Genomic DNA, 21779 nt, shown 5'->3' with positions numbered 1-21779 from the left:
TGCTAGAATCACTTGGAGGAGTTTTCAAAAAATACAGGTTCCTTGACTGAAACCTATCGTATCAGAATCTTTGAGGTGGACCTAGGAATCTGTCAGGTAAGTCTGATCCTCAGCCTAGAAGGCTCTAGAAGGCTGCCCATTCCAGTAGGTTCTCTGGTGTTTTTTGGGGTGTTCCATTGACTGAACATCATTATCAGTGTCTGAAAGTCAGCTTTTAAACTTTGAATCTGTTTCCAAGGTATTTGCTGGTATTAAATTTCATTCCTTTTGCAGCTGAAAATATTTATTCTCCTTTTACTGTTTCAGGAATATAAGACAGTGATTGCATCTAGCTAGGGACTGGTTCTTAGATGACTCAGAGGAAAAGTGAAGCACCTCTTGTGACACTTTGGCCTCATTTTTTAAACTACTGCCAATATCAATAGATGTTTCTAACCAGACCTGACTGCGGAACTCAGTATTAGCTGTTCTTAGTTTTTCATTCACTCGTTCATTCATCAAACGCTAAGCACCTACTGTGTACCAAATATTGTGTCTGTTGTGTACCATGGATGAAGTGTGTACAAGGAAAGTGGTGGCACAAATGAGATGATGAAGGGGAAAACTTCACAGAGGAAGGAGCTCTTGAGCACTGGGCATTGTGAGAAGAGTAGGGGTTCTTTAGGTAAAAAGCAGAAACAACAGTCTGTGTGGAGAGGATGGCACATGCAAAGGCAGAGAGTCATGAAACCACATGACCACGGGCTAGAGCCGTGCATCCTCCTGTAGGTGATGCTGGTCACTAGGTGACTATTGCTCCTCTACCCCCAGCCCCTCTGTGAATCAAGCCCACCACCCTCCCGTGGCACCCGTCAGCCTTTATCAGTGAGCCTCAACTGCTCTACGCCGCTCCTGGCAGCCTCTCAGGAGGCTCCTCCTGTTTGAGTCCAGTTGCTATTTCCTTGATTTTCTCTCCCAGTTCTGAATCTTTGGCTCCATGGCCATACCTTCTACCCACTTTTTATCCCACCAGATTTGGGGCTCCGTCTTCCCTTTGTGTCTGGGCCTCCCTCCTCCTGGACTGTGACCTAGTTTGCTCCCCTAATGCTGGTGACTCAGTAGCCCCTTGTGAGGACCCTGCTGGATGACAGGGGTACATATGGACATTTGGAGTTCTATTTTCAAGTGTCTGGAATGCTCTGCAAAGTATTTGGGCATGGCTTTTTAGGGAACAGGACCCTTCCAAAGAGTGGGTTGAGCTGAACCAACTGCTGTTGTCCCTGATGTCTCAGATACCAGCTCTAACTGTGCTCAGGAGACAGGGCCTTGTGAGCCCAGGACACCAACGTAAAGGAACTCCACTTCCTAGGCTGAAGGACATGGCCTAATCCAGTTATAAAAATGGCTGGGCAATAGCCTTCTGATAGTTAAAATAAAAAATTTTAAGTACTTTTAAAAGAAAATTATTCATGGTTAAATTAATTTTAAAAACCTTGTATTATAGAAGATTAAGACCCTTCTGGAAGACATTCAGTGTTATCTTCCATGGTAAAAGAGCTGCATTTCCTACCATGACTGTAGAACTGTCATAGGTTGTTATTCTTTCTATTCAACATTTCAGTTGTTTCTCTGTAATTGTGCTTGCTCGACTTACTGTCTTTTGTCAGCAAGAAACATAATTACCTTTTGTTAGGTTTTTAGGCAAGAAAATTAGGGAGATTTTGGCTTCTGTTAATGCTAAAAATGTTAGAAATTGTTTCATAGTAGCAGACTTGGAAAAGAACAGCACTTTAGTCTTTATCCCTCCCAGTTAATGTTAAAACCAAAAAACGTGATCTTACCGTTGTTCTGCCTGCCTGGACACTTGTCTGTCCTTTTCTCACTGTATTAATTATAGATCTTGTCCTTGAAATAACTTGCGCTCACATCCTCTTTTCCCCTCCCTCCCTCCCTCCTCCTACTATGTGCTAGGTAGTTTGTAAGGTTGAGAAGTGGAAGGAGATGCTAAAGTCAGAGTTTGAATGCCTGAGGGAGATGCAGAAGTTCTTCACTTAATTATATTGAGAAGGCAAATTCCATCACATCAACATGTGTGCCACAGTCATTCAAAGAGTGACACTGATTGGCTTTAGTATACTGGTTCTGACTTTTGGAAACCATTTCCTAGGAAGCCAGCACTTGTTAAAGCTTCATTGATGTGAAGAATTGGAGAGGGGAGGAGTAGAGCGGTACCTTAGCATTGTGAGAGTGTAAAATTCAGAGTCTTACAGTGTGCTGGAGCCACGGAAAGCTGATTGTGAAGAGAGCCTCTCTTCCCAACTCCACATTTGGTGATGTCATTGGCCCCTTGAAATGGGCCACAGTGGGGGTATTTACACTGCAGAAATTGGCAAATGCCATAAAACTGAGCTATTTTTTTCAGAGATATAGTTGTTAGACCAGTAAACCACTGAGAGGTCCCCACATGCAGGAAAATACACAAATAAATACTCAAGATACAGGCCAGGTACGGCCGCTCACGCCTGTAATCCCAGCACTTTGGGAGGTCAAGGTGGGTGGATTGCTTGAGGTCAGGAGTTCCAGACCAGCCTGGCCAACATGGCGAAACCCTGTCTCTACTAAAAAAAATACAAAAATTAGCCAGGCGTGGTGGTGCACGCCTGTAATCCCAGCTACTCTGGAGGCTGAGGCAGGAGAATCACTTGAACCTGGGAGGCAAAGGTTGCAGTGAGCTGAGATTGAGCCACTGCACTCCAGCCTGCATGACAGAGTGAGACTCTGTCTCAAAAAATAAAATAAAATAAAATAAATAAGATACAGGATGGGTAAACCAGAAGGGGGAGAGAATGTAGAAGTTCTAGGAAAATAGGGTGTCTGAGCTACTTTATGTAGTGGCAGGGTACTGGAGAGATGCCAGGGACATTCCCCTCTACCCCACCTCCTTACTTGTATGTCTGTGTGTCTTTTGTTTCCTCCTCTTCTCCTCTCAGTGTACTAATCTTTTTTTTTTTTTTTGAGATGGAATCTCACTCTGTTACCTAGGCTGGAGTGCAGTGGCGTGATCTCGGCTCACTGCAACCTCCACCTCCTGGGTTCAAACGATTCTCCTTCCTCAGCCTCCTGAGTAGCTGGGACTACAGGCACGTGCCACCACACCCGGCTAATTTTTTATTTTTAGTAGAGACGGGGTTTCACCATGTTGGCCAGGCTGGTCTCGAAGTCCTGACCTCAGGTGATCTGCCTGCCTCCACCTCCCAAAGTGCTGGGCCAGTGTACTAATCTTGAGAAGTTAAATTGGCTTGGGCAAGATATTACCATCTAGATAATTCAAATGTCAGAAACAGCTTTTTGTTACTGGAGCAAACATTATGAGCCTTGGTCAGCATGACTCATGCAGCCTTTGGAGCCACGTGGGGCACAGCCTGCACAGATAGACAGAGCCGAAGGCCCTAGGCAACATGGTGCCTACCCCTCCAATTCCATTCTGAATTCTTCCAACACCAGCTGTCTCCTCTCTCTGTCCTACACATCTGACTTTTCAAAACCTCCCAGAGCCGCTGAATCCAGCCCACCATCCTTAAGGCTGTTCGGTGCTTCAAAAGTACTGGCTCTCTTTCCCTTTAAAATGGAAACTCCCTTCATGGATTAGTTCTGCTCTCAGCCAGGTATGACTTTAAAAGTTTTTGTTTGTTTGTTTGTTTTAATTTTTGTGGGTACATAAAAGGTGTATATGTTTATGGGAGCCAGGTGTGACTTTGACTCTATGATTAAAGTGGCTCACAGTAAAGCTGGAATAAACATAGATGAACCACTCTGAGGGGCGCCTGCGTTTTTGAGAGAAACTTGGTATTGCAGGTTTATTTGAGATTGGTTCAAATTTGAGCAGCTTCCTCTGAACAGGGATTTATGTATTGTTCTTTCTGTGCTAACTCTCCTCAGTAGATTTGCCAGGAACTCCAGGTCACAGGAGCAGCCTGGTTTGTTGCTTGGAGAGTTTCTGCATCTTCAATAAGTGCAGAGCCATGTTTGAGGACAACACTGTTGGCTAGCCACTGATATTAAATTCTAAATTCTAAAGCACGAAAAGTATTTTATTTTTCTGCAGCAGTATAAGGTGTATGGAAAAACTAACAGAAGAATATAAGAGTGAGAGGTAGTGGGGAAAACTGACCTTGCATTTAGATCTGAATTTACTTCTAGATCTGCCACTTAGTAGGAATGTGATTTTGGACAAAGCACTTAGCTTCTGTGAGCCTCAGTCATCTCATATGTAAAATGGGACAGAAATGTTTGCCCTTCTTTGTTCACTGCTGTATCCCTAGTACCTAGAACAGCATCTGGTACTCAGCCAGGGCTCAACACATATTTGCTGAATGAATGAATGAATGAATGAATGAGAGTACCATGAGAATTGAATGCAGATGCTTTGAGAATTATGCTGTGCTATGAAATGTTAGAGATTTTCATGGTAATGTTGCTGTTCTTCCAAAATGAGAAAACAAATGATTGGAAAATAGTTTTTTTTTGCATTGGCATGCTGCATCCCTCACAAGGCTTTAGAGGGAAAAATGGACAGATGAGGTAATGGTGTATCCAGTGGAGTATGTTTCTTGGCTGTGCCTCAAATTGTCACTCAAGGCTAAAATTCTGCAGATCTCTGCAATGGAGTTTGGATGCCCACACTGTGCGTCGTGTCGTGGGACTGTGTGCCTCAGCCCTTGGATTTGTCTTCGTGAGAGCTGGATGCTGAGGGAGGCTTCCTTTAGTGTTGCTCATGGTCTCATTGATTTAACTGTCCCTCCCAAGGTCCCTTTAAAGTAGCTCGGCCAGCTTTGAACCTCCTCATGAACTGGCTGCTGGGCTGTGCCTTGCCATTGGAAGCACTTTGTGCTTTTGGGCCCATCGTCTTGTATTCCTGTCACACCACACCACAGAAGTCTGAGTGACTGGGGCAAATTCCCAACCCAGGGTTTGGTGACTTTTCTGAAGGTTGGTCTGAGAGTCAGCCCTGAGGACAGAGGCAGAATCAGCCTTCTGGAACCTTCTCAGGTGTGTTCTGCATCCAAGCCATCCACGGGACACTCGGGGGCGTCCCATGCATGTGATGAAATGGGCCTCATCCTGGTCAGGTGGGCTGGACACGGTTGGGTGTATCTGCTAATTGTAGGTGGTGGAGACAGTTGGGTGTGTCTGTTAATGGGCTTATGTTCATTCAAGTAGCATTTAAGAAGCTACCGTCTGTGGCTCACCTGTGGGAAAATGTCAGAGTATCTCCTTATCTATTTGGAATTCTACATGTGATTTTCTGTAAAGATTGGTAAGAAATCAAAATGTTTGGGAACCACTGAGTTACCCCCATTCCCCTTTTCTGGGTACATAGACACAAATGATGAAACCTGAATTATAGATAATTTCCACATCCTGGTTTAAACAAATATTAATATTGCAATTATTATCAGCAATAATTTTTGTTAATATTTTATGTAATTATTATTTTTTAGATAACCTTATTTATTAGTTATATAATTTATTCAATCTCAAAAAAGCTTTTAACCACCTCAATACATTTAGGCTTTATATTTTTTATTAGTTGAGTATACTAAGCTTTGAAAAAATATTTGGAGAGCTTTGGCTGCTTTAGAATATTTTGGGAACCTCCTCATATTTATTATGTATTCTTTTTAAACTAAAATGGATAGATGAGAGGGACAAACTTATGGTATCTCTTCTCTTAGAAAAGCATCAGACACCCTCATTGATTAACCTCTCCATTCCAGTGAGCTTAGGGTGGGTTTAAAGTTACATCACATAGAGCATTCTGAGTTTTTACTATGCGTTTATCCTATATTGAATACAGAAGACCCTGACTGTGGTTAGCATGAGCTTACTGAAGCTGGCATCACAAGTTTACAAGCTTCATGACAGAAATAGAAATAAACGAGTTGTAGAAGCTAGAAGGGACTGTTGAGATCACTGTAGTCAGATGAGAGCCAGAGAGGGAAAACATGGACCCACAGTGGGTCAGACGCAAAGCGGGGACTCACACCCCCGTTCCAAGTCCCAGCCCAGTTCCCTGCCCTGCTCTGTGGGAGGTAGCTCCACCCAGCGGTGCTGCCAGGCTGTCCCCTTCCCTCACTTCTTGGCATGGCTCTCCCAAGGGGTCCTGTGTCAGAAGAGTCCTGAGATGCGCAGTAAGGGAAGCACTGAGGTTTTAGGAGTGAAATGGCAGGTTTCCTGATGAAGATACTGCTCCCACTTGGGTTTGGAGTGGGCTTTGGAGTGGCATGGGGATTGAATGAAGTAGCATTGCATGGGGCCTGCTCAGTAGGCTCCGCTGGAGGGCGTGGTCGCAGTTCCCTTGCCTGCCAGGTGTTGAGCCTGCACCAGTTCCACCGTGAAGCCTACCAGCCCAGGTGGGAGTCTTGGCTTTGCCCAGTTCTGCCCAGCGCAGAGCCCTGGAGCTGAGAAGATGTGAACCGAGCTGACTCTGGGCTGCTGGGTGGGAGCCCTGGGCCTGTCTACCACTGAAGGGTCTCTGTGCCAGCGAAAGAGGCTGATGCTGCTGATGTGACATGCGCTGACTTCCCAGGAAACCCCGAGTGCTGTCTGGCCCTCAAGGGTAGGACGCCTGTCTGTAGTGAGACAGTCCTGCTGTCAGAGCCCAGAGGTAGCCTGGAGACAGCTGGTTGTGGATGGCTAGGCGTGCTCTCTCCTGGCCCTCCTCCTCCCCACTGATCCATTGCAGCGAGCCCTCCATCTGCAGCCCTTTTGCAGAATCAACTGACTCACCAGTTAAAGAATTCAATTTCATATAGTAAAAATTGGTTTAAACAGTTTTAGGTTTTGCAATAATTCCTTTTTCATATTCAACAGCCATTCATTCAACACTCAGTAGAGGGGTATAGCAATCATCTCTTTTCAAGGGGCTGTAGGAAGTGGAAGTGTGTGTTCCTTCTGTGCAAGGGTAGCTCCCCTATGTCTTTAGGGGGTGCTTCTTTTGATGATGGCTAGGGAGGGTAGGTTCTTGGCAGGGCTTGACTTTGAGCAGGTAGGCGCAGCCTGGTATGCCTTGTGCTTCCCAGTGGATCAGAGATGGGCCCAGTCTCCAATTATATTTGCGTCATCTATAGAGAACAGCAGAGTACCTGACACTAGTCCTCAACTAGTACCACTCAGTTCACCAGCTTGGGGTACGAAGGTCTCACTGCTTTTAATACTCAAATTAAATTAGTCTGGGCCCCAATTTTGCATATTGTGATCAGTGTCTTTCTTTTCTCACTTGAGACTCCTGTCCCATGGCAACATCAGGAAGCTAACCTAAGAGAGTACTTCTCATTACTATTGTGTCTTTAGTAGTGCTCTTCAGACTGGGATATGTTATGAATCTGCAGGGATCTTGTTAAAATTGCAGATTCTGATTGAGCAGGACAGGGTGGGGCCTGAGGTTCTGCAGCCGATACTGTTGCTGCAAGTCCGAGGACAAAATTGGCTGGCAAGGGTTATTGGCTCCCAGTCCTTTTCAGGTCATGGCATACCTGAAAATAGTTTTTCTTTGTCTGTTTGTTTGTTTTTGAGACAAAGTCTCGCTCAGTCACCCAGGCCGGAGTGCGATGGCATGATCTTGGCTCACTGCAACCTCTCCCTCCTGGGTTCCAGCGACTCTTCCACCTCAACCTCCTGAGTAGCTGGGATTACAGGAGCACTCCACCACATCTGGCTATTTTTTTTTTATTTTTAGTAGAAACGGGGTTTTACCATGTTGGCCAGGCTGGGCTCGAACTCCTGACCTCAAGTGATCCACCTGCCCCAGCCTCCCAAAATGCTGGGATTACAGGTGTGAGCCACCATACTTTGCCCATACCTGAAAATATTAATACCTGTGTGCCATACTGGCAAGGCTGCCCTGGCTTCCTCAAGCTCCAGATGCCCCAGGGCTGAGGGAATCAACATCCTAGCTCACCTCTAGCCCACTTGAGGTACCCGAGGTGGGCCACAGTGCACCTGTTGAGAGGAGAAAAAAATGTCCAAATCTGACAAATCTGACCTATACATATGGGGCACATATGGGGAGTTCCTTCTCTCCTGCTGTTATTGCAGGTGCTGCCCCATGGTACAGCTGAAAACAGGCAATCCTTGGGACGCAGAGGTGCCCATGCCTGCCAGGAGCAGCCCTCTGATCCAGCAGTGTTTCCTCTGGGTGCAGGGAGGGTAGGATAAGACTCTCTCCCCGGCGTTACAGTTGGCCATAGTGGTCCCTTACCCCGTTGGCCTGGGATCCCAGGCCACAGCTGTTAATATGCGTGGCTCTTGTGTGTGTGTGTGTGGGTGGGTGGGTGGGGGGGTGATGTATCCTAGACTTGTACAAGTACACACACATGCAGGCATGCGCACAGCCATTTTCCCGAAGATAACATCCATCCTGCCGAGAGAACTGAATTGAAGAGAGCTGGGGGGCATTAGCTACCTGCTGTGCCCTGTGCTAGCTCTCTCACACAACCAGACTTCTGTGTGGTGTGCACCCTCCAAGGCCTCTTCTGTCATCTTTCTTACTCTGTCCCCTCCTTGGGTCTGTCAGAGATATTCCATAGATTTTTCAGTAAGGTAGAACCTCAGAAAAAAACTAAAAACAAACCCAAACCAAAAGGCCCTTCCTTTCCCGAAGGCTGCTTCTCAGACCGCGGTATTAAAAAAAAAAAAAAGGCAAACCTCTCTCGCTCAGCTAGATGGTTCCTTGCACCGTTTGTCAGAACACTGTTTGTTTGCCTCACTTTTTATTGCTAAAAGAGTCCTCTCAAATGGTTCAGAACAAAGGAAGTCTGTTTTGATGTCTCTTTGCTGTAACTAGAGGAATTTGCAGCTTGTAAATGGCTGCAGTTTTGCTAAAATAGCGACTAAAACATGCAGTTATGTCTCTCTTGGCACTCACCCACCCACCCGTCACACACACCCACCACCCACCATAAGTTGGCTTGGGAAATGTTTGCTGAATAAAAAGACAGTCTCTGGGTGTTCCCGGGTCCCAGCCTCTGCCTGGCTGAAGTGCCTCTCCTTCCTCTCCAGGTCCATATTCAAGCCTTTCATCTTTGTTGATGACGTAAAACTTGTCCCCAAAACACAGTCTCCCTGTTTTGGGGATGACGACCCTGCCAAAAAGGAGCCTCGGTTCCAGGAGAAACCAGACCGCCGGCATGAGCTGTACAAAGCCCATGAGTGGGCACGTGCCATCATCGAAAGTGACCAGGTGAGCTTGCATGAGGGCCACAGAGGCAGAGGCGGAGGCGGAGGCGGGCGGGCGAGGTCAGCGAGGAAGGAGGCAGGGAAGCAGATGTCAAGCTAGACCCTACCCCCACCCATCCAGTGTGACCGGGCTCCTCCCAGAGGCCAGGTTCCTGGGGCCTTCCCTAGAAGGCTGGTGTCCATTTTCCTGCCCAGGCTCTTGAAACCAAATAAGACAAAGCTTCTCCTTCTCATGTTATTTTGGAACTCAGCAGGCTGAGTATCTTACTTACATTTACTGTTTATGTAGGAATAATAGGAATATGCAGTACGGTAGGGATAACTGTTATATATTGTGTAAAATTCCTTATGTACTTTTGGGGGTAAAAAGTTGTTATTTGCTGGCAACATTTTATTAAAGATACAATCATATGTTGTTTCAAAAAAGTTCTGGAGTTGGCTGGTGGTGCTGGTTGCACAACATTGTGAATGAGCTTAATGCACTCAACTATACATTTTAAAGTTTTTAAATGGTAAATCTTATGTTATAATACATATGTTTTACCATAGTACAAACATAGTTTTAGAAAATATTCTCATATTCCTAGGGCTTTTTGTGTTTTTTTTTGTATTTTTAGTAGAGACGGGGTTTCACCCTGTTGGCCAGGCTGGTCTTGAACTCTTGAGCTCAAGCAATCCACCTGCTTCTGCCTCCCAAAGTGCTGGGATTACAAGCATGAGCCACCGCGCCCAGCCTCATATTCCTAGTTTTAAAAAAGAAGTCGTAATCCTTCAAAGTGCAGCTCTCCCCAATCCCACACCTTTGGTTAATAAAGTGATAAGTCATCAATTCAAACAAGAAAACCACCCAAAGCATGTTCCACAGCACCCAGTGTGTCCACAGCAGCCACCCCGATGGACTTTATATAAAATTCAAGCCTATATTTTGCTGAAGAGAGGAAGAAGGAACGTGCTTGTTAGACACTCATCAGTTTTCCCCAACTATTTATGTGACAACTTTTAATAGGTCCAAACTGGCCTGAAGGGCCCAAAAGGGGGACCTTTTGTGTAAATTGGTGCTGTGGACTGTGTGAGCCTCTTGCATTTGACATGGTGGACTATAGAAAAAGGATATCAAGAGAAAAATCCAAGCAATAAATCCAGATGAATTCAGAAAGCATCTCTGAGAAGGGCTGTCTCACTTTTCTGAGAGCTTGCCCTTCTCTTCCATAGAAGTGACCATTTGACATGTAAAGGTCGCACAGTTATTTTACATCCCTCCTCCCTGCCAGCCTAAAAAGGCTGGCAGATAATCGGAAGCATGCATGCTGCCACTGCATTCAACTGTGTTTTCTCCAGGGCTGTCCACATTAGTTCCTGATAGTGCTTATGTTCTTGGTGGATGACCGTAAGCCCCAAGTAGATGAAAACTGTCGCTGTGTGGTGTATGGTGTTGTGGATATTTGGTTAATTAGAATGAAGAGGTAGAAAGGGCTGTGTGTTCAAGATGAGACTGCTGAGGCTGGTGGGTTTTGAAATTTACAAATGACTCTCAGGTGGAGTCACATGATGCTGCATGAAGCAGTGGTGGGCGGGTGGTGAGAGCAGCTTCTCAGTTCTGGGACTCATGGGGCAAATGAAAGCTTTCACTGTCATCTGCCATAAATGAGTGAGTCCCATGGAAGAAGTGAACTCACCATCTCAGAAAAAGAGTGAACAGGGGAGAGACATGGCACCTGTTTATTCATTGATCCATTATTCTTTCATTCAATGAACATTTTTTGAGAGTGCCCTCCCAGTCACTGGAGGATAGAAATGAGCCCGGTTCCCATCCAAGGGGCCACAGCTGCAGAGGCAAGCCAGCACAAGGTGGGAGACAGCGCCCATGGCAGGGGGGACGGTGTGGCACTGTGCGGGGAAGAGGAAAGGCTTTGCAAGGAAGCTGAAGATGGGTGCACGTCGACCAAGCGCTGAGAAAGGGGATGGCCTTCCAGAGGGCAGGGCCACCTGTGCAGGGGCGAGACAGCAGCAGAGGCTGGAGGGCTACAGTGAATTCAGTCCAGCTGAGGAGTGGGGAGATGCAGGGGAAGTGGTCTCGGATGTCAGAAGGGCCTTCCCTCAGTGTCACTCTGGGGTCTGGGCTTTGTCCTGAAGGCAGCAGAAAGCTGTGCAGGTGTTCTAAGCCGGGCAGTGACATAATCATACAGGCATTCTAGAACAATCCCTGCGGCAGTCGTGTGTGAAACGGAGTGTGGGGAGGACAGGACCTTGAGCAGGAAGCCAGCTGGCCCCCTAGAGGGTTTCAGTGTCCGCTGCAATGTCCCCTGCTATTTTGCTGACACCTAAAGCAGTCGTGTCCTTCCTCAGGAGCAAGGTCGCAAGCTGAGGAGCACCATGCTGGAGCTGGAGAAGCAAGGCCTGGAAGCCATGGAAGAAATCCTGACCAGCTCCGAGCCACTGGACCCTGCAGAAGTGGGGGACCTTTTCTATGACTGTGTTGACACGGAGATTAAGTTCTTTAAGTGAAGTAAGCGTTCCCTTTCCCCTTCTTATTTAAGACTTCCCACCTTACTAAATTACCAGCAAAACAAACCACTCTCCTGTTTGAGTAAAATGAGAAAGTTAATATGTGGCCTCCTTTTCTGAAGCCAGATCAAACTGTTACCTTGTGTTCCACCTTGAATCTCACAGCGTCCCCTTCTGCAATGTAGGTCTCCTTCCTGTGCAGTGTAACATGTATCCCGTTGCCTTTTGTTCAGTTGTGTGACTAATTGTGGATTTTAAGCTGCTATTATTGTATTTCAGTGGCAATGGACACATTAGCCTTTTACAAGAGGACTAGAGTTCATCAAGCCTTGAAAGGCAGGCTTCACAGTGCCAAGTTGGCGGGAAAAGCAAATTCTTTTGAAGTCTTAGTCTTTCCCTCAGTAGCGGTTTCTTTCAGGTTAACAAGAGGCATTTGTGCACACACACAGGGCTCTTGTGTGTGTTGTCAAGGGGACCCTCCCTGGCCTCCCGTGAGTGCATGCCTGTAGTGCACAGTGTCTCTACAGGTGTCTTCTGGGGGACAGAACCAATCGGAAGGAAGAAAGGGACCCCTCTGTAGTCCTGGCTCCTTCCTACATCCTGGGCTCCTGAAGAAGCTGTCTTCCCATTTTCCATGCACTGTGCTTATGTGTGGTGGACTGCAGAGCTGCTTCCACTTACAGGAGAGCTGATAATTTGTTAGCTGGAACCTATTCACTTCCGAGATTCAGGCATAGCCATGCTGGTGGCCTTCTGAATCACTGCATGGATGTCCCAGGAGGCAGCTCTCCCTACACAGCAGCACAGCCATCACAGGATTCCTTGTGTAGAAATGATTCCCAGTCTAGTTACCAACAGCTAGTCTAGGAATAATTGAATGGCCCTATGGCACAGTTCCACCCACAGAGTGGTGAATCTCTCAGCCAACGAGGGAAAGAAAAGGAAGAACTCTTGACTATTTAGATTCTAGTTAAATATCTGGAATCCTAGCAGTCACTACATTATCTCAGCAGAGAGACTTTAATTAAACTGATTTGTTTCCAATGTCGGGTTCACTTAAAGGATTTCACTTACCACCAGAGCATAGAAAAGCATGCAAGGAAGACCAGATGGGCTTAGCATTGGGAAGACAGAGGGCAAGGAGGTGATAGATGGATATAGAAGCATTTCTCTGCAGGATACCAGTTCAGGCCCCACCCTTCCTGCCAAGGCCATTACATCCCACAAACCCAAATACAAAGCAGCTGACTTCCCTGGATCTTCCCCCCACTCCTCACACCTCACATGTCCCAGGAGCTGCCTTCATTCAGGCGGGTAGCTGCACTGGGCATGGGGTGGTGGTGGGAGCTTACCGCCACCTATTCAAACTCTCAGCCACTCCTGAAATGGGCAGAGATGATGAACAGAAGTGTATGTAAATACAGCAGCTAGTGAGAGAGCACCAGTTGGGCCTAATCCTGCCTCATCATTCTTGGCAGGAATCTGCAAATGGAAACATTGTGAGTATCAGCAATCTGGGAAGTGACAGGGTTAATAACTCCTTCCCAGAAGCTGTATCATGAGATTTTGAGGGGACCCAGCCCGTTACATGGATGTGAACAGTGAGGATCAGAGGTTTTATCAGAACACATTCTTTTTTTCTACCAACTCTCCAGAGCATGAGTATAGGAGTGCCATGAGCTTTTTGCTCAGCAGTTTTGTAAACTCTGTATATAAAATCATTAACCACACATTGTGGGTGATGGGAAGACGATTTCAGCTGACAGAGTTAATGGCAACCAATAATGGTGGCCTGTAGCTGCTAAGAGCTTCACGCAGGTTTGGCCTGGGCTTTCACTGTTGGTGAATTTAGAGTGTCCTTTTAGGTGGGGCGGCTATTCTAAAAGTATCTTTCTATCACTGTTAAGGGGGGGGAGGTGAGGTTCGAAGATGACGTAGGTAACTCTCCCCTCCCAAGTCCATGTTCCAAGTGGCTATGTAAAGCAAGATGATGCAGAAAGCTGCTCTAAAATTTCACTGAGTGATTTCACCTTCGCCTACTATGAAATGTCTCATCAGACCTGACATGTCTGAGATAACCAAGGTGATTCAGGATTTGATCAAAAGAAGTCTAGTAAGAATTAATTACACAGAAGCCTCCTTTCATTTCTATGGGCCAAACAAAGGCCATGGATAACCCTACCCGCTTTATGTCATTACCCATTGGGAAACACAATGGCTACTTCTGTTAGGGGACATTGACCTTGGTCAGGCATCTTAAAGAAGGCAACCGTAATTGAGAGCTGTCTTGGCTAATACTCTACACCACAATTGTGATGTCCTAGTCCTACCACTAGAGGGCATGGCACAGCCTGGCAAAAGTTAAAAGGGGCGTGGCAGCTCCCATCAGGTCTGGAGGTGGTCTATAAGCACAGTGGACAGTTGTGCATTGGGATGGGTGGAGAAAGACGAGAAGAGAGCAGAGAATCTGCTGATGTGGCTGCGCTTACTTTTAGTGACTTTATGTACTTATATTAACAGCTGGAAATAGGTTGTTGGGTTTTGAGCAGGCTGTTATAGTGAGGAATGTTCATTTTTAAATGTTCCTAACAGATTTTGCTTTGGAAAAATGCTTGTTACATGAATAATTTGTGGACCAGGGATTGCTTTTCTGAAGGCAGTATAGGGAACATGAATATTCAAGATGAAATACAAAAATTATGTTTAAGGGTCATAGTGTATAAGTAGCTTCCTAGGAAACCCTTTGTGTATCTTTTCAGACTGGGGTGGGGGCTGAGCATGCTTGTGCAGAAAGAAGCCATAGCTAGAAAGGACAGAATCTCTCCCCCACTCCCTTGCCCCATAACCAAACATAAGCTAGCTAGTCTTGTCTAATAGATGCGATTTACTATAGGTGAAGATAGCCCTCATATTCAAGGACAGAAGCTCTGGCAGGAGTAAATTAGCAAAGCAGAAATAGTACCCTTTCATTCTTGGAGGTGCTTTGAAATTTTTGGTAGAATATAATCTAAATTATGGCGTTTCCTTAGTGCTCAATAATATAAGACCTGGTGTTATTAGAACGAGTCTTTCTTATAAACTAACAGAGCAGGTATATGCCTGTTAGATCTTAGCTGTGGGGTTCCTTTACTATTGGGTGAATCATTAGGTATAAAAAATAATCATCAACCAGGCAAATTACTTTGCTTCCTAGCTGATGTCATCCCACATTGGTACAGGTGTTATTCAGTACTGGGTGGTTCAGCAGGGAAGCCGGGTGGGATCAGTGTGTCTGTCATGAAACCACTAACTGCATTCCTGACTGAAGAGCCATCTGTCATTTATTGGGGAAGGTCTTCAGTTGAGCTCTCAGCCTTAGGAAGGAAGCACGTGGAGGAGGGACGGAGGAGGTTCCCTTGCTGGGCATGCTTCGTGGAGGGCCAGGAGCAGCAGGTTATGTGCACATGCCGTTGCAGCACAAGCTTATGCTTCCCGTAGCCGTGGCTTTTCATTCTGCACAGTCCCAGGTCCCAGCTCCCCTCTTATGGTTTCTGTCATAATGTGCTTTATCTGATTGACTCCAAATATCCCGAAATGTCACCTGCAGATTTCTCGTGGGAACCAATATGTACATGTTTGCAATTATGCTGTGAGAATTTAAATGTGTTAGATGGAAAATGCTATTGGCAGGGAATAATAATTAAAAAAAAAAGAAAATCATTCTGTTTCCTGCAGTGGGAACTGGCCATGTAGTCTTAACAGTCTTTTGTACAAATATCTACAAAGCAGATAATATCCCTATCCAGTGCTTGCCCTTGGAATTGTCTCTAAATGCATCAAGCATACAATAAAAAAAACTGAAATTAACATCCAGTGGAGTGGCCTCTTCTGTTTTGTGTCTCGTGAATAAACGTGGGCCTCAGTCGCAATATAGAAAATGTATGAGAATGGATATATTTTTCTGGCTGGAATCTTTAGAAAACAGTCAGTTCAGCAGTTTCTTGCATCATGTAATGTTCTGTGGATAAATTCAGTCTTTAAATATAAAACCACAACGAAATATCACCTCACACCCGTCAGGATAGCTACTATTGAAAACAAAAACAACAACAACAAACAACAACAACAAAAAACCACAACCAGAAAATAACAAATGTGGGTGAGGATGTGGAGAAATTGGAACCCTTATGTACTGTTGGTGGGAATGTAAAACAGTGCATCCATTGTGGGAAACAGTATGGAGTTGCTCAAAAAATGAAAAATAGAACTGCTGTATAATCGGGCAATCCCACTTCTGGGTATACACAAAAGAATTGAAAGTAGGGTCTGGAAGAGAGGTTGCACACCCATGTTCATAGTAGCACTATTCACAGTGCTAAAATCTGGAAGCAACTCAAATATCCACAGATGGAAGAATGGAGAAACAAAATGTGTTCTATCCATACAATGGAATATTATTCATCCTTAAAAAGTGGAAGCAGATTCTGACATGCTACATGGATGAACCTTAAGGATGTTATGCTCTGTGAAATCAACCAGTCACGAATATTATATGGTTTCATTTCTATGAGGTACCTAGAGCAGTCAAAATCACAGAGACGGAAATTAGAAGGGTGGTTGCTAGGGGCTGGAGGTGGGGGAGAAATTGGGAGTTACTGTTTAATGAGTATAGAGTTTCAGAAAGTTTCGCAAGATAAGTTATGGAGAGGGATGGTGGTGACGGTTGTACAACAATATGAATGTACGCAACACGAATGAATTAAGCACTAAACATGGTAAGCATGGTAGACTTTATGTGTATTTTACCATAGTTATTAGAATGGAAGTCTAGATCATCAGAGTGGCTGGTACTCTGTGCCAGACATCTTGATTCCAAGGCATCAGCAATGCCACAACAGGAGAGGATGCCACTTAGGGAAAAAGCCAACTCTCTTCACTCCTGTGACCCAGAAATGCCAGCTTGCTTTCCATGACTCTCCACTGTGACAGGTAAAACGCAACTGAATGTCTTGCTCGTGAAGATAGGACTTAGTCACCTGCAATGAATGACCTATTTCAAGGTCAGAGTAGATGACTGCTCTGTTTACATGATAAGGAGCTGCTAGTTCTGAAATTTTATTCCCAGCTCTCTTTTCATAAACATCGTACCCTCCTGCAAAGCTCTGGGTGACAAAGCCTGTATTCTTTTGCCGGGGCTGCCGTCACAAAGTACCACAAACTGGGCAGCGTAACCAGGAGAAATTTCCTGGTTCACAGTTCTGGAGCCCAGACGTCCCAGGAATAAGACATCTGCAGGGTTGGTTCCTTCTGAGGGCTGTGAGAAAGAATGTGTTTCATGTCTCTTGCCCACCTTCTGATGGCTTGCTGGCAATCTTCAGCACTTTGGGACCCATAGAAGCAGCATCCTGATTATCTCTGCCTTCATCTTCATGTGGCGTTCTCCCTGTGTCTATGTCTGTGTCCAGTTTCTTCATTTTCTAAGGACACCAGTCATATCGCATCAGGGGCCCACCCTAATCCAGTGTGACCTCATCTTAACTAACGATGTCTGCAATGGGCCTATTTCTAAATAAGGTCACATTCTGAGGTACTGGGGGTTGGGACTTCAACCTATGGATTTTTGTGGGGACACAATTCGACCCATAACAGAATGGGTGGATGGAGGATGCTGAAGCCTCCCGGGGCACCGTCTGAGAATCTGGAACTTGATTCTGGAGTCCACAGCCCTTCCCATTAACTTGCTCCCTCTCTAGGAACACGTCTCTCACACTTAACTCCACAAAAGGTGCTTACACTTCTAGCTACTTCACCACGGCCACGCTCAATGTGACTTTGACGTTCATCATCCACTTTGTAGATTAGCTTCGGCCCTTACTTTTTCTTCCCCATTCAGACTGGCCCTTTTGGCCATGAAAGAGCTAATCTGTACCTCCACCAATAAGAGAGCAATAAAACGGCCCCTTAACTAATTCTGATGCAAAGTGTGTAGTAACCAGCTTTGAAATTAGTTTCTAGATGAGATTTATTTCAGGAACATCTATGAATTTTAATGACTGCTCTCTCATTGTTATCCAGCAGCAGAGTTAGTGAAGTGTGGTCTGAGCAGCTCAGCAAATACTGAATGAAGTGCCTGGGATGCAGCCAGCAGAGCCCTGTTTGTGCCCAAGCATGGAATCAGCAAACTGGCTGCTCCCCGGGGTGCAGGGTGTGCATCACTGGCTCCGTTGTGATCCAAGGGTTGAGGGCTTGCCCATGTGTATCTTCACCATCATTGAATCTTCACCAATATACACTCGGATACATATTTATGTCCCCTTTTGACAAATGAGGAAGCTGAGGCACAGATTGTAAGAGGCAACTTTTAAGAGGCAAAATGGAGATTCAGATCCTGGTTTGCCTTCTAAGCACGAGCTCTGAGATAGCTTGCCTAGCAGGTAAATCTCACCTCCCCTGAACCCTGTTCCCAAAGGTCCACCTTAAAACACTACAGGAGGATTCAAGATGATTCTGTTCCTACAGGAGGTTTTTTTGAGGGGTTTGCTGAGTTGGGAGTGGGGACTAAGTGCACGTAGAGGGAAGGTTGTTCTATTTCAACACAATTTAGCAGAATTTATAAGCAATACACTGCCCATTCTGTGTTAATCAAACTGAATAAATATAGTGTTATCTACTTTTTTAAAAATGCACCTGAGAAATTTTTTTTTCTTGCTTGTTTTTTCCAAATACCAATTAGGCTAGTTAGCTCAAGAAAGAAAGGCCCTGTTTCTAACACACTATGTTACAGCAAGCACTGTATCCGTGTAAATATCTATTTTTTTTCTATCATTCTTAGAACTTCAACTTCTCCTGATCCTTAAAAATGTTTGGTTTAGATTGATACTGGTGACCACTGATGGGTTTTAACAAGGAAACGACTGGAAGCATTTCCACTTACTAAAGTTTATTAAGTACAAAGAAATGAATCTGCGGAGGGAGACATCAATAAATATAAAATACACGTGATACATTGGAGGAGTCACAGACTGCAGTGTCAGTGAGAATATGTGACAATGGCGGGGACTGTGTGACTCAGATGTCTCTAAGTCTGAGTTTACAGTCAAGGGGTTAAACCTTTACAGCGCCCAAGGGACTCAGTGCACCAGCATGAGCTCGAAGGGTTGTGAATTCAGTGATAGATCTCAAGGGGAGATGGGACGCCACATTCCTGAGATTTCTCCCTAATTGCCATTTTTGGTTTCTGCTCCTTCCTCCCCTCTGTCCTTTTTTTTTTTTTGAGTTAGGGTCTCGCTCTGTTGCCCAGGCTAGAGTGCAGTGGCGCCATCTCAGCTCACTGCAACCTCTACCTCCAGGGTTCGAGCAATTCTTGTACCTGAACCTCCCAAGTTGCTGGGATTACAGGTGTGAGCCACCATGCCTGGCTAACTTTTTGTATTTGAGTAGACAGGGTTTCACCATGTTGGCCAGGCTGGTCTTGAACTCCTAACCTCAAGTAATCCACCCACCTCAGCCTCTCATGCTGGGATTACATGCATGAGCCACTGCTCCTGGCCCACTCTGTCCTTAAATAGTGTTATTTTAATTTCCATCCCAGCCATAGGGGACACGAATGTCTAAACACCTCATTAGGGCAGGCAGTCTACTCTGAAGGTGGAATTGCCTTTGTCTAGGATCTTCTTAATCAGGATCATTAAAACTTCTATAATTATTTTACACAACTGTGAGGGCAGTGGAGTGGATACTGTTATAATAATAAATTCTGGCTTTTTGGAAATCTTCCAGAACCAATAAAACAAATTAGTTATGCCCAGAGCTGATGACCTGCAAAAACTTCTACTTATTTAGCTGTTACAGTTTGGGCTTGATTCATTCCCCTGGAGAAGGGAATTTGACCCTGGCTCACTTGCTTCCATCTGGAATGAGAAAGCACAGCACTGCTGCGGGACACCACCTGAGTCTTTACTCCAGACAACAGTGAGGCAGATGCAGTCATGTTTGCCCACACCCTCCTGACCGGCTGCCTTTCTGGATGGCTTGGTCTGGACACGACATACTTCAGGGGTGAATGTGTGCGTGGGTTGTTGCAAAGCAAATTTCTTTTTCGCTGGTTTCCCTCCCCTCCCTGCCTGATTTCCTTTAAAGGGCAGCTATTTTGAGCACAGCCCAGGGATCATTCTGTTTCCTTCTATTTTTTCTCCTTCCTCTGTCACAGTCTTCCCCGACCAACGATGGGGAACATCAGGGGTCAGACAGCAAGCAAAAACACACTTCCACTCCCTACAGGATCAAGAAGAGGGAGTGAAGAGCAGGACCAGCCCGGCCTGACCTTTTCCATATTCAGAGTGGCTGAGCTTGCACACATCTCCCCACAGACAGGTGCCCACCACAAGGGAATGAATGTGGAGTTGTCAGGCAAGGTTCTCCTTTAGCTCAGAAGGGAGCTAGATTTTGCCTGACGGGTGGCTCCAAGGATCCTAAGATGGGGGCAGTGAGGCACTAGGTATTTGCGGCAGGTATTTCACACGATGTTTCGTTCTACACTTTTTCATGTCATATTTTCCATGGAAGTCCACACTCGAAGCAAGGGCAGAAGGGGAGACCTCTGAGATACAATTGGTAGTTTAGCATAATGATGAGTTGGGTATGTTTTTAATCTGTAGGGAAGAAATACCAAAATCTCATAAAGCTGGCTACTGGGATGGGACTGGGAACTTGGAGGGAACAGGAGGAAAGTGACAGAGACCTGGGCACTAGGGACACTGTAAACAGTAGGAGCGCTGGCTACTTGGAGGATTATTCAGTTACAAAAGGGGCCCTGTGGTTGGCATCGGAGGGCCAAGCCCACTCTTGCCTTTACTTTGTGATATATTACATTAGGCAGCAAAAAAAAAAAAAAAAAAAAAAAATTCCCTGTACTGCAAAATGGAAGCGAGACATGGCATCTCGTTCCCTGGAGGCTGTGCGGCACTGTCTGGGTGTGGGGGACACACTACTTCCTCTGAGCTGCATCATTGATAAGGCATTATTTGGTTTGATTTTGCAGTTAGTGTGATGAGAATATGAAATTATGCCAATAAGAAGCCGTTGTGGATATTTATAACTTTGGGGCTACCTGCAAACTAAGGACTCTCTACAAACGGTTCAGAATCTAGGAAGGGCCGGCCTGCAAGCATATTCACAGCCATGGAGTGGGCACTAGGTGGAGGGACAGGGCTCTATCTGTGCTGACAGACAAATGCCAAGATGCAACGTAAAAAATGGAAAAATGAGGGGTGTTTTAAAAAATATTACTGAAATAAAAGTCAATTAAAATACTGCTTTAAAGCCCGTGCAAATCACATATTTACAATAAATAAATTCTCAATTCCAAGCCTGTATGCCAACTGAATTACAGCTTGAGCATGGGGTTGGTGGCATCTGACATGTTGTTCTGCAACCTGGAACCCCGGGACCTTCGCTTCATCTGTCTTCTCACCGAAGAGTCTTTAGAGATAACTGTGGAAACATAACAGAACATTACCAGGTGGAGTTAGGAGACTCTTGCACATGAAAGCCTTCCTCCTCCACCCCCACAAACAGGCTGAGCCCCGAAGCTTCTCACTCATGCAAGGCTGTCAAGTTTGGGGCGATGCCTATGCAAAGAGCTGATTTTTACCCAAGGGGCTGTGGGTGGAAACCAGATGAAATGGGATATGTAGTTGATGGTATGTGAGGACCTAATACTGTCTTATAAACATTTATAGAACCAATCATCAGCAATTCACTTGACAGGAAGCTCAGAGAAATAAAAAAAAACGTGCTGGAGACCCCAAGTTAAGGCAGTGGAAAAGCAAGCAACAGATTTAGGCATTCAGACTTCCAGCCCAGGGCTACCACCCCATGCACTGACCACTCTAGCCATAAAAAAGAAAAGTCCCTGGGGTATTGTTTGCAATGTCTAGAACCCAGTGATTTCTCCGATTGTTTTGTGTCTCACTGCAGTGAGAATGAATTAAGATGGTATCCAGTGAGATACAAAGATCTTCTTGACTGTGGAATGCCCAAAGGAGACTACAATCCACTTTGACTAGACTTGCAGGCGG

At 45.5% G+C, this 21779-nt stretch overlaps 2 protein-coding genes across 9 annotated transcripts in view; one reads left to right on the top strand and one right to left on the bottom strand.

Moving 5' to 3' along the window:
• SCRN1 (secernin 1) overlaps positions 1 to 15567 on the top strand; it is a 68919-nt gene extending 53352 nt beyond the window's left edge. For all 6 annotated transcript variants that reach the window (XM_003318230.7, XM_519021.8, XM_016957231.4 and 3 more), the window contains 2 exons: positions 9040 to 9220; positions 11563 to 15567. In XM_003318230.7, the coding sequence (XP_003318278.2) occupies positions 9040 to 9220; positions 11563 to 11721 (340 nt within the window). In that variant the 3' untranslated portion in view covers positions 11722 to 15567. The remainder of the gene's footprint in view (positions 1 to 9039; positions 9221 to 11562) is intronic.
• Positions 15568 to 18623: 3056 nt separating this feature from the next.
• The window catches only part of WIPF3 (WAS/WASL interacting protein family member 3), a 110362-nt gene continuing 107206 nt past the window's right edge, over positions 18624 to 21779 (bottom strand). The window contains exon 9 of one of the 3 annotated variants that reach the window (XM_054687453.2): positions 18624 to 21192. In XM_054687453.2, coding sequence (XP_054543428.1) covers positions 21169 to 21192 — 24 coding nt within the window. In that variant the 3' untranslated portion in view covers positions 18624 to 21168. The remainder of the gene's footprint in view (positions 21193 to 21779) is intronic. The other 2 variants (XM_054687454.2, XM_054687455.2) reach the window with 2 other exon arrangements.

Source organism: Pan troglodytes, chromosome 6, assembly GCF_028858775.2.
Source record: "Pan troglodytes isolate AG18354 chromosome 6, NHGRI_mPanTro3-v2.0_pri, whole genome shotgun sequence".
NCBI lineage: Eukaryota > Metazoa > Chordata > Mammalia > Primates > Hominidae > Pan > Pan troglodytes.
Note: the sequence above shows the minus strand (reverse complement) of the source record. Positions and strands in the feature narration are given on the sequence as shown.